The 12,076-nt window shown below is 44.2% G+C and overlaps 1 protein-coding gene across 1 annotated transcript; it reads right to left on the bottom strand.

The window, feature by feature from the left end:
• Window positions 1–734: 734 nt before the first annotated feature.
• On the bottom strand, window positions 735–11,289 carry AAR2 (AAR2 splicing factor). Its single transcript, XM_009679278.2, has 3 exons — window positions 10,297–11,289; window positions 7,884–8,113; window positions 735–5,158 (listed from the first exon to the last, which is right to left on the bottom strand). The coding sequence occupies exons 1-3, from the start codon at window positions 11,051–11,053 to the stop codon at window positions 4,991–4,993; spliced, it is 1,155 nt and encodes a 384-aa protein (XP_009677573.2). The 5' UTR covers window positions 11,054–11,289; the 3' UTR covers window positions 735–4,990.
• Window positions 11,290–12,076: the final 787 nt, after the last annotated feature.

The raw sequence follows: 12,076 nt of genomic DNA, 5'->3' as shown, positions 1-12,076 counted from the left end.
GAGGACCATAAAGCACCTCAAGCTGAGGCTGAGAAGTGCTGCTGGAAGTATGAGATAAGCTCTGCTGGAAAAAAGCAAGGCACAGGCCTGGCACCTCATCAGCAAAGCTGCAGCTGCATGACCTATTTTTGCAACAACTGCTGAGCCTTGACAGCAGCTTCTTCCTCATGAAAATGCAAAGCTCTTGGAGCAAGCTATAACACACCCACTGAGGCAGGCAACACAAGTTAGACCAACAAATCCAAAGCAGTGGCTTTGACAGTCTGCGTTTATGGATTTTTCCTCCTATTGATTAACCCATTTGGAGTTTGTTTGTTTATTTGTAGTAAGGCTGCTTTGCAGCTCATTTACTCTCTCTTTAATGAGATTCCTGAGGTGACACTCTCCCTCAGGGAGGCCCATGCACAGTCAATGCCTTGTGTGCATTAACTACAGACTCCAGCACAATCATTCTGTATGGTGCATCCTCCCACCCATGCTCCAATTCTACAGTGTGGTTTGTACAACATGCGCCTCAGTGGGTCAGGTTCCTGCAAGTTTGAAACCTAGCCTTGGTATGCTAGGCAGACTGCAGTTTCATAGCCTGCAGTGAGGACAGGAGGTGCACATTTCTTGAGGGGTAGCAGAAATAGCTATGAAATGCCAGCTGATCACATCATGAAGGAATGACCATTCATAGCACATCCCTTTTATAGCAACAGGGATGTAGAATAAATGACTGTCATAGCTTTGTTGGACAATGAACAGCAACATCAGGGGAAGATTTTATTTCCTTTTTCAGAGAAAGGGATAAAGATGTTCCAGTCCATCCTTTCCCATATTTCAAAAGCACAGTGCCAGGCACTCCATTCGTGACAGCTGATGTCCAGCTGTCAATAGCGGCTATGTGCAGTTGTCAGTAGCATACCTAAGCAGTAGCTAAAATAAAAGAAATTGCTCCAAAGAAGATATCTACAAGAGGAGCGAGAGATTTTTCAGAGGCACAAACGCCAAATGGGTACCTGTCCTTTGTACTTACTTTTTTAATCCAAAAATAACAATGTAAACAATAGAAAAGGCTATTAACAAAAATAGACTTGAACTGAAAGAAGATACACACTGCACACAAAGGCCAGGGTTATCATAAGCAACTATTGAGCAAATAATCACAAGTTAAATTTAACATAAAGCAGTACAGTGAAAACACTGAGGAATAAAAATAATTGCTGTTTCCAATAATAATTAACCCTGAGCTCACTTAAGATTATTAAAACCATAGCACCAACAAGCTATGCAGTGTCACTCTGATTGCTTTCTACAGTATCTCCACTCCCTTTCTTCTTTAGCTTGTACTTAGAGAATAAGAGCTGTGGGATAAGAACATCTCTACACATTTGTGTGGCATCTAACACTATATGACCCTGGTGCTGTTCAAAGTCTGTAAGTATTTCTGTTGTAGGAGTTAAAGCATTGCTGAAATAGCCGTCATGTAAAAACAATTTGAGCTCCAAGACTTTGTGGTAGACGTTCAGCCACGACACAATGAAGTCATCAGCAGCAATCCACCTGAAAACAGATGGAAGTGGTCTGCTTTTTTAGCAGCTGGGGAGGAGGTGGAAATTGCAAAGGAAGCCACGTGAACTGACAGGGTAAGATATCATGCCTTTCTAAAGGGAAATAAGACGATAGAAAAAAGCTGACAAGGAGAGCATCAAGCAAAAGAAAAATTAAACACTCCCTGGTTCCCAATAAAATAATGGTGTACTACCTGCATGGGAAGGAAGGGATGATCTTCCTAACCCGAGTTAGAACATTCCACACCTTTGGGCTTGCAGGGTCAATGAAACAGGAAGCAACTTTCTCCTCAGCGTGCTGACAGAGAACACCCAGACAACCACACAAGGTAAATATCATTGCATCTCAAAACTCTGGCCTGGCTAAAATTACTAATCCTAAGAGTAAACTGAAAAATGGAATAGTAGATCTCAGGACTGAACATAACTGCACTGTGTTTTGCATTGTAAATATGGTGTGCTATGCATCTTCAGAGGTAGTGAGTGATTAGCTCATCCCACCGTCAATTCATAAGAGACCTGCCTCACTCAAGACTGAGCACGGTCCACACTCTTACACAGTTTGCAGTAAAAGTACATCATGGGCCAGGAATGACACCAATTTGCCTCAGTCGCGTAACTCTGGCAGCAGGACAACTCTCCACATAAGCAGGAAACCAACATACCTTACGCTTCAGTGGCACTTCACAACAAACCAAAAGCTGCTGGGCCTGACCCTAATTCATTGCTGAATCAATGTTGCAAATACATCACCTATTACACTTCATTAGCTTACAGTAGTGTGTATTTACACACATACATGCAATCTCTTTTCTACTTTCAGAAGATTTTATCTGCCTTAGTTGGAAAGGCAGCATTATCACAGTCATGGCTGGTCTAAGGCAAGAAAATATTCCTTCCATAAAATGTTACAGCTTTCCTCATACCCTCCTTCCTGCTGACTTCAACAGGAAAAAAAACCCTCCTCTTTCTCCTCCCAAATTCACGACCTCCCCCTGTGTTAGCACACCCCTTGTGTTGGCTCACATGTGCCAACCTCCTTTTTCTCTCAAAGTGTCCAACTGATTCCCATCAATAAGTTGAAGTCTGAGCAACTGATCTCAATCTATGTTTGGATGAAAGTTTGCTGCTTCTGTTTCACATCTAACAAAGGGACTGTATCCCCAAAGGCCTGTTTCTTTGCCAGCTATTTCATGCGTCTAATAAGAGATATTATTCCCCTCCCCATTATAACCTTGCAAAAAGGAAAGTGAAAAAAAAAAAGAAAAAAATACAGTGGAGGGACAATTACAATCTCTTCTCTCAGTTACTAGATGTGTAGCTCATCATGGGAACCTGATTGTTATACATTTTGGAAATTAACATTCAGTTACTGTTTTTGAGATTTAATGAAGACGCACTCAAATTAACCCATCAAGCAAACACGTGGGAGCACTGCCAGAACAGCCTGTAATACACTGACTTTGGCTAGCCAGCCTGGTCTGTGGCCAGGGAAAGGCTCTTCTACAGAGCGTTATTCTTCCTGTCTCCCTTCCAGACAGGAAGGCCCTTAGGCTCCTTGCTACCTTTACTACTTATATCAGTAATTGGTGTTCTGCTCCAAAGCAACAAAACTAGTCATCAGAATGGTGCAAAAAAGCCAATAAGCCAAAAAGGAATCTTTCATCAAAGCTGGGAACACTGATTACAAACAATTTGTCCAAACAGCAACTGCAAAGATAGCACCCCCTATGGATATATACAAATGAAGAACACAAAGACAAGAGAACATAGTGAAGCTATGAAATAAAAAACTTCAAGGGTGTTTAGGACAACAAATTGTGCAAAGATTTAAGTGCAAGACACTTTGTTAATAGTAGCACCAGTCAAATCGGAGTAACGTCCCCTAAGTGCCTGTGGTCAATACCGAGTCTATTTAAAATAGACAAATCAAGACACTGGAATAATGAAGCATACAGAGTCCTTGAGGAAGGGAAGAAGATAGCAATAAGGCAGTTGACTGTGGTTTCCAACAGCTGATTCCTGTAACAAGTACCTGACTATTTGGGAACACATCATCACATACCTCCTTCCAGAATATGCTGTACTCTGCATCATGCAACACCATGTACCATTTTACTATGAGCTGTCCTTGGATGTCATGGATATCATTGCTATGTTACTTCTGGAGTCCCTGGACATCCTAATGAGAGCTACAGGGCAGTACTATAGTGCTATAAGCTTTAGCTAAATAACAAACAATTTGTACAGACATTTTCTGGACAAAAGGCCAAGAGATTTATTTTGAACTATAAAAGACTAACAAACAGCACATCTTGTTAGACATGCATAAGACAAATTCCTGAAGGAGTCTAATAACCTAGAAAGCAACAAGCAAGCTGAAGGACCAAATCCCTACACAGCAGGGATTCTCCTTCCGGGAAGGGAAAGGGGGCAGGGGGGAAAAATGCTTAGTGCTTATACATTCCAGAGTACTTGTTATGAGATAACACAACAGGAATGCTGCTAATACACTAAAGTCATTCTACAATGTTTCCAAAGCTCTGAATGAGCACCAAGTTCTCACACAGCCTACCTGAGGGAATAAGGAGAAAGGAGAAACTGGCACCAGTGAAAATACTTAAGATTTCCGATTATAACAAGACAGAAGGGCCCAGTTCATGCGGAAGTCTGACCTTTTATCTCACTCTGACTGTTTTCTGTTTTGAAACCTGGATGGCTACTGTTCAGTGACTGTATTTCTTGTTACCAGACTGTTAATATTCTTTTAAATCAGGCTCAACAGTGTCAGCAGTGAATATAAAAGGCTTTTAAACAGAATTGGAGGAATAAGATACCTCAGTATTAGGGGTACAGAATGGGAGGAGTTCTGCTGCGGCTTTGAGTCCTCCTCCACAACATGCCATTGCAATAAATCATATTAAGCAGCATAAATTCTGATTATATTCCTGTAATGCAAGCCTAGGAAGAGCAGAATTTCATGCTGCATAGCTTGGGGTCAGGCTGCAGAAAGCTGTGATGATCAGTCACGTGAGCTTACGCTCCTCATTCTGGAGGCATCAAACGGGAGCAGCTTTCAAAGGCTTCAAGTCTAAAACACAGTTGTTCTCAGAACAGGGTGTCACCTCTCACCCAAGGAAGATGGAAGAGACCAGGGATCTAGTAGTCTGGCTGAGCATAAAATGAGCAGTTGCTGCAAAAGAACTAGAAAAAATGAGGTGTCCAAAGTAACCGCTGATGCCACATGGCAACATTTGAACAGCTCCAATAATTCTGGTCTCACCAAGTGTGGAATGGCTCCGTGGTTTTCACATCTGCTTCCGTATCAGGAAGAGGAATCAGCTGGAGAAGCAGGCTCTAGGAAGTCGGCAAGGTTAGGGAGGTTGTGGAGAAAAAGTTATTTAAAATAGCTGTTTGTTCCTAAGTGAGCACTTAGCTTAGTCCACCTGCACTCCTTCAGGAAGCTCCACCACTACAGGAGCACAGTCATCAGGCTCTGCCTCAAAGTCCCATTTAAATTTCTTTGTTAGGTGAGCCTTGAATTTTTCAGCTTTATTCCTTAGTGTCCTGTCAATGGCAGCACTGCATGTGTAAGAAAAGAACACCTAAAAAAAAAAAAGAGTAGATGTCAGTAAGATGCCAGTAAGAACTCAGTGGCACAAGCTGTGCATCTTTCTTGCAAGGGGGTCATCAATAGGGTGCACTAGTTAATATTTCAAGTTAGCCCCACCTGGAAGGAATCAGCCATCCTGGAAGCCATTCTAACTATGGGACACTTCCCCTTTCATCTCACAACCAAAATAGACATCCTGTCTTCATTCCACTGAGTCATCATTAAAAATATTTGCACTAAATAAGGTAATAGTCAGTTCTGTTTCAAGTAGGAGTACACATGTAACTAAGTATGTATTATGGGATTCTGAAATACGCTTAACTTGCTGAACAGAAAAACAACTAAGTGGCAGATGAGAACTCACAGCACATCTTACACCACAAGTCAACAAGGCCAACAGGGAATAATATCCATCTTTTTCTCAGCTGGATGGACCAGGAGATTCCCCAAAGTATTCTTGCAATATGGTAACACAAACATCTTGGAGAATATGGAGGATATTTTTTAACAAAATAACCTCAGAGGTAAGAAAAGAACGGAAGCTCCCTAGAAAAAGTTCAGTTATCCCCAGCACAGCCGATCCCTTAAGATCTTTCAGCACAGGGTGCTGCAATCTGGAATAACATTTAAAGAAGGGTGGTCCCATCTCCCCCCATCCAAACATACACAAAATCCATTAACTTTTCACAAATTCATAGCTTCCTGTTTGCATTTTGGAGAATTAAAGCATCCATGTCTGATTAAACAGGGCATTTAGCCTCAGAGCCCATCTCTCACCTGCCTGCTTCTGCTAGTGTACTGAACTTGTGACCCAAAATTCATTTCCATAGAAAGAAATTTATGTTTCAAAGCCAAAGAAAAATTCATTGCAGGACTGAAGTGAAGGGAAACCCCTTTGGGACAAAGCAAGCTTGTATTTGGTAGAAGTCTACTGACAGCTGGAGAAAATACTGAAAAGGAAAAGCAAAGTTTGTTTTGAAATGGTCATACACAAAGCAACAATCAGGGAAATCCCACTGGTGCAGAGAACAGGAGAACTTTTAGCAAGGAGAGGCCTATTTAAACCATAAATTTCTTCTATGTTGCTGGGAATGCAGTGACCCCCACTGCGGTTAGTGGTGATCAGTGAAACCAACACAGCCACACTAAAGGCATCAGCCTCTATTGCATAAATAAAAGATAAAGACTGATGAACTCCAAGAGCACACAAGGCTTAGTTGCCCAAAAAGGTAAGATAATCAGAGAGACAAAGGTGCTTCCAAAATTTCCATCAGATGGAAAGAGTGGCTGGTTGACACATTCTTTTGTACTGTTGTAATTTGATAGGGCAAAGCGTTGCTCTGCCAGCGTGCTAAAAATAGAGCTGGATTTTCCAATCCCAAAATGGGATGTGGGGGGGCGGGGGGGAAACAAAAATGAAAAAATCAAGAGTTTTGTGAATCAAATCTGAAAAAGCCCAGATAACGGTCAAGTAAAGTCATTCACTTGATTAAAGCAATGCTTCCCACCTAATTTTACCCAGTGAGTTTAAAAAACAAACAAACAAACAAAGATCTACAGCAGCAACTTGGAATTACAGGTAATCACTGTTTTTGAGAAAGGAGATTGCAATATACAATTTACACCAAACACTGCAACATAACTTACTACATTTCATGCTGGGATTAAGTTTCCATTGCTGAGTTATATGGGTATATCTGTTTTTATTTTTAACTGAATTTGGCTTAGCTATAAGACTTGTCTATTTGCTGAGCTGTTAGCATAATTTCAGTGAGTGGGAGTAACTGGTCTTACTAGTACTGAATTATAAATATTTGCCACACCTATCTCAGCATAAGCAGTGTATTTTCTACATTCTGGACTACCTGTAAATTCCCTCTAGATAAGAACGTGATTCTGGGAAATCTTTAGCTTTACATAAGGCTAACAGGAATGGAAAAGCTTTTAACATACTATCAACACCCTAAGCTCAAAAAGGTTTCACTGAAACTTCTCTGCATACAAAATATCATACCATTCAAGCTGACCAAAGTCAATATTGCCAGTCTTTTATGGCACACACAAATATATATACACACATATACATACATATAGAATGAATGGCATTTGGAAAAAACACATAAAAAGACCTTGCCTTGCACTTGCTCAGCCTCTCCCATAGCTGTTTATGTAGCCTAAGACCTTAGACATTTTTAGAAAAGGTATGCTGGTGCAATTCAATTGCGTTACATACACTATTCCAGAACTCTAGAACAGATCCATGCCATGTCAATGTGATAGTCTACTTTCAGCATTATTTGCCAGGAAATCATACTAAAAAAAAAAAGACAGAGCCTCCATTCCATATTGCAGCTATTTATATTTTCATTAGTCTTTCCTCTCATTGTCTCACTTTGCTGGCCTTTCTATAGAGACTAACTTAAATTTATGCTGCATTAGACTCTTCTGGGCATAACTTTAGCAGATAAAACTCAGGACAAGCAAGCAGTATTTCTGTGTAAAGAACGTGGGGGAAAAAAATAAAAGAAAATATGAGCATTCTTAGAACACATAGACTCACTGTCTCCTATGCAGATCAATAGCAGCTTACTTCCTTTTGAAAATTTGCTCTGATGTCCTGTATGCCCTCTCCTCCTACTCCCCCCCCCACTTTTTTTTTTTTTTTTTTTTTTTTTTTTTTTTTTTTAAGTCACCCACAGTGACAGCCACAAACATACCTGTAAGGTGCTGGTTAAAAAGTTGTCCTGGGAGACAATGTCCACAAAGAAATCAGCTGGGATTTCATTGAGCTGGTGATACAGCACAGAAATGAGATTGGTGTAAAGGTCTTGATACTTCCCTATGGCATCTTCAGATCGACACAGGATATTTAAGAGTCTTTTCCAGTGCTCGAATGCATCATACACATTCCCAATCAGGAAGCAGATGAAAGCAAATTGCAACTCAGCTGCACACATTTAGCAAAGGAAAGGAAAACAAAGTACACATGAGACTAGAAACACATCCAAGGTACATGTCCTCTTGAAAGCTCTGAAAATGACTGTATAAACTCTGGGATTGCCTTTTACACATGAACAGTACCCTATCCTCCCAGTGACTCTGATAATAGCAATCAATACTCCAAGCACTGACTATTTCCTAATGCTCTGCTATTCAGCTGGAGAACAAGCATAGCACGATCAGGCAGGACCCCTTAAAACTATAATGGTCAACTTTGGAGAGTGACTTTACTGGCAATCAGAGCATATAGCTACCTCAGGACTTGCCTGCATTCTCAAAATCTTCTATGATGTCCAAATGAGAAAATAAAGCTGTTATTCTGAAAGCTCCTTTTATGCCTGAGTTTCCAAAATCAGATTGCCCTTGAACAGAGGGGTGTGGGAACAAAGAACGAGGTGAGCAGTACATAATGGTTGTTTTTCCTTCACTGAATTAAGAGTCAGGGTTCAATCTCACTTGATGCTCAGCATCAGCTGTTTTGCCAGAATGATGGCCTCACCATTCCCCAAGGCACTAGGGAACCTTACACACCCTTACGGTAATTAGTCTTTGCATCTCCTAGAATACTTTTGATAAAGAATAAATTGTATAAAGTTAATAAAGAAAAAAGGGGAAAATAAAGGCTTATTCCAAACCTCAGTAACCTTGAGGCTCTAGATCAGCTAGTTTCCCAAGTCCTCACTCCATCCTGCCACACGGAAAATGCATTCAAGGATCTTCACAGAGCTGTTACTAATTTGTATCACAAGCTGTTAAATGAGGCTGGCAAGTAATTAAGACCCTGTAACTGAGAGATGCAGTTCACAGTGTGCCCATGAACACTGCATGTTTCGCCCTCCTGCAGTAGAGCTCACAAATCCCAAATGCTACCACAGAGGGTCGCCAGCAGCCCACAGCAGAGACTTCCCACCTTCCTCCGCCTCTAACCAGAGTAGAAGGAAAGGCCCATCCTGCTGATTAGTTACTGTGTTAGGAACTGACTGCTGGGAAATGTACTATCAGAGTACTAAAACTCACTTAACTGACTGGCATCTGTACACTTCATTGACAGCTTATATTTAGAATTATCCATTCTGTTCTAGCTATAGTTAGTACTTTCACTGCTATCTGCACAGGCTGCTCCCTCCCCACAAAGATCAACTCTTCCATGACAGTTGTATTCACCAACAGTCAAAGTAGCATTTAGTAAAAGAATCATTTTTGGTTACTCAGTTTACTGAAAAGCCATCAGTGAGGATGAGCAGAGTAGGACCAAATTATAAGGTGGGCGAGCAGAAGGGTTTGAAGGAAATAGACTGTACTGAATAGAACAAAGAGGGTAAAACGGACAGCCAGAAAGAGGGTAAAACGGACAGCCAGAGACATTTAAGAAGGAGAGCTGCCTCTCTAGTGCACAGCTCATTCTTCACCTGCTGTAAATTACTTTGCAAACCTTTGAGACCTTCTTTGAAAACATCAAGCCTAAAAAATAAAAATCCACAAGGCACAGAAGCATCATTATCCCTAAACTATACAAAGTGAATTGGAGGCCTAAAAGGCAAAACAACTCACCCCAAAAGCCAAAAGTTGAGTTGCTGGCAAAAAGGGAACAAGAATCTAAAGATTAAGATGTCCCATCCCATTCAGTGGTCTCAGGACTCCCTAAACTCTGTCCTTAGAGGATCACTTGATAGATAAATCATCAGGATGGCACCACAGAAAAAAATGTACTTGCATTAGACGCAACGTGATGTGCCTTCCATGCACAAGGGTGAATTCACAAACACATCTCAGTTCATAAACTGGGATTTATGCTTTTGAATTAATCTGAGGCAATTTGGGTTCCAAACATGTTACTGCAGCAGCCAGGAACAAAAGTGGCTAGTGAGGCAGGCTAGTCACTCTAGATATTGAGCAAAAGAGTGTCCAGATTCTTGCATCAGGGCAACTGGAATAGACCCTATAGCTACTCAGACTTTGTAGCTTGTATAAACTGTTTTGTATAGTCACAATTATAAGAGCACACTTATGCCCTGAGCCTTTAAGGTCAACAGAACTGCAGGTTTCACCTGAGGACTCTTGCTTTACAGCCAAAAACTTAATTCTTTCAAAGTGAATAAGGACTCTACAACTGGGATACTATGTACTCACCAAGCAAATCCTGAGGTTGGCTGGAGTACTGCTGATCAATCACTTTTTCTAGAGCATAGCTAAGGTCCATGCTATGCCTGGTTATCTCCTCAGGAGTAGCACCATCGGGGTACATCTGCTTTGGCAGCTCTGTGAATCTGATCTCAGTGCCAGCTTTCAGTTTCATCTTGGGCAGCCGTGCCATACCTTCAGCATAGCTCTTGCATTCTGTGTCATAAGGGGGCAAGTTCTGTTCAGCACGGTCTTTGGTGTGCTTCCCAGCCAGCACAGGGAGAACTTCTGAAAAGGCACAGATCTGCCCACTCTCTGGTTGCAGCTTCTTCATCATCGACTCATTGATGAAGTTGGTGAGGGAAATCCATTTTTTCAGGGTCTCATACGGATAGGGCCCAAGAAACTTGTCCATCTCCTGCAGATTTCCTCTCATGGCTTCAGTCTCCTCCTGGACTGCTGGCGTAAGATCCACTTCCTCGTTGGTGGGGTTCCAGCGCAGCACCCGCAAGTCTCGCTGCTGCAGGCTTAGGAAGAAACCTGTGCGCGGCCCTGTTTCCCGGCTACTAGCTCCCCTGACAGAGCTGTAGTGGAGGAAATGGATGCCTGGAGGGATCATCTTGACTCCGCGGAAGCGGGGGCCGACGTCCCAGGTGTTGTAGTCAATGCCGAACTCGGTGCCCTCGGGCACGTTCAGGATGACGACCGTGGCGCCTTCAAAGAAGAGCCTCTTGGCCAACTCGGGGTCCAGCTGCACTGCCGCCATGGAGCCCGGCGGGAGCACAGCAGGGGACAAGCGCAGACACACGGGTCCCCAGGCCACCTGGGAACCGCTCGGGCAGGCTTGGCCTAGTCTCACCCGGCCCGCAGGTCGCGACCGCCGCAACCAGGCCCAAGCGCGCTACCGGCCCGCAGCGCTCCGGCCGCGCGACCTCCCGAAGCCCCGCTGCCGCCGCGCCTCACCTCCCCCGTCCCCGGAGCGCCTGCACCCGCCGCCGCCCCGCCCCGCCCACCGCGCCTTCCCCGAAGAGCGTCCGGGCCGCCCCGCCGCCGCGGCGCTCCCGTTCCGGGCGCGGCGGCTGCTTCCCGCCCGGCGGCAGCCAGAGCGAGTCCCACCGCCGCCCAGCCAGGCCCCCGGGGTAGCCGCTGCGGCGCGCGGGGCCCCGTTTGGGCAGCGGAGGGACGCCCTAGGAGCCCGTCCCTGCCCGCTGCCCCACAGCCCCCCACCGCGGGAAGTCGCTCCCCTTGGTTCCTACTACCGGGCTCCCCACAGCTGGCAGCCTCTCTCCTCGGCCCCACAGACCCCCACTTCTGGCAGTCCCTCCCCTCGGTCCCATAACACCCCACAGCTGGCAGTCCCTCCCTTGGCCCCCCAACACCCCATGGCTGGCAGTCCCTCCCCTCAGCCCCACGGGCCCCACAGCTGGCAATGCTTCCCCTCGGCTCCACAGACCCCCACAGCTGTCAGTCCCTCTCCTCTAGCCCCAGCCTAATCCTGCCTGCAGGGGCAGGGGCAGGTCAAGCCCCAGGTGGTGGGGATGCAGCTTGGCAGCATCTTTGAAAAATCTTAGCTTTTATCCCTGCAAAATCTGAGCTTCTGTTAGACAAAGAGATTGTTTTTCACCCCACACCTGCAGAAATGTCACGTGGCAGCACAGTAACAAAAGGACATCTCTCACTTGGGTGTCACAGGCACCCAGCAGCAGGAGCCATCACCTCCCTCCTACCTGGTCTGCAAGGCCCAGAATCCTACCAGGATCCAAAGACAAAAGTCAGGGACAAATGCAGC

Source organism: Struthio camelus, chromosome 18 (assembly GCF_040807025.1).
Source record: "Struthio camelus isolate bStrCam1 chromosome 18, bStrCam1.hap1, whole genome shotgun sequence".
In the NCBI taxonomy this organism is placed as follows: Eukaryota; Metazoa; Chordata; class Aves; order Struthioniformes; family Struthionidae; genus Struthio; species Struthio camelus.
Note: the sequence above shows the minus strand (reverse complement) of the source record. Positions and strands in the feature narration are given on the sequence as shown.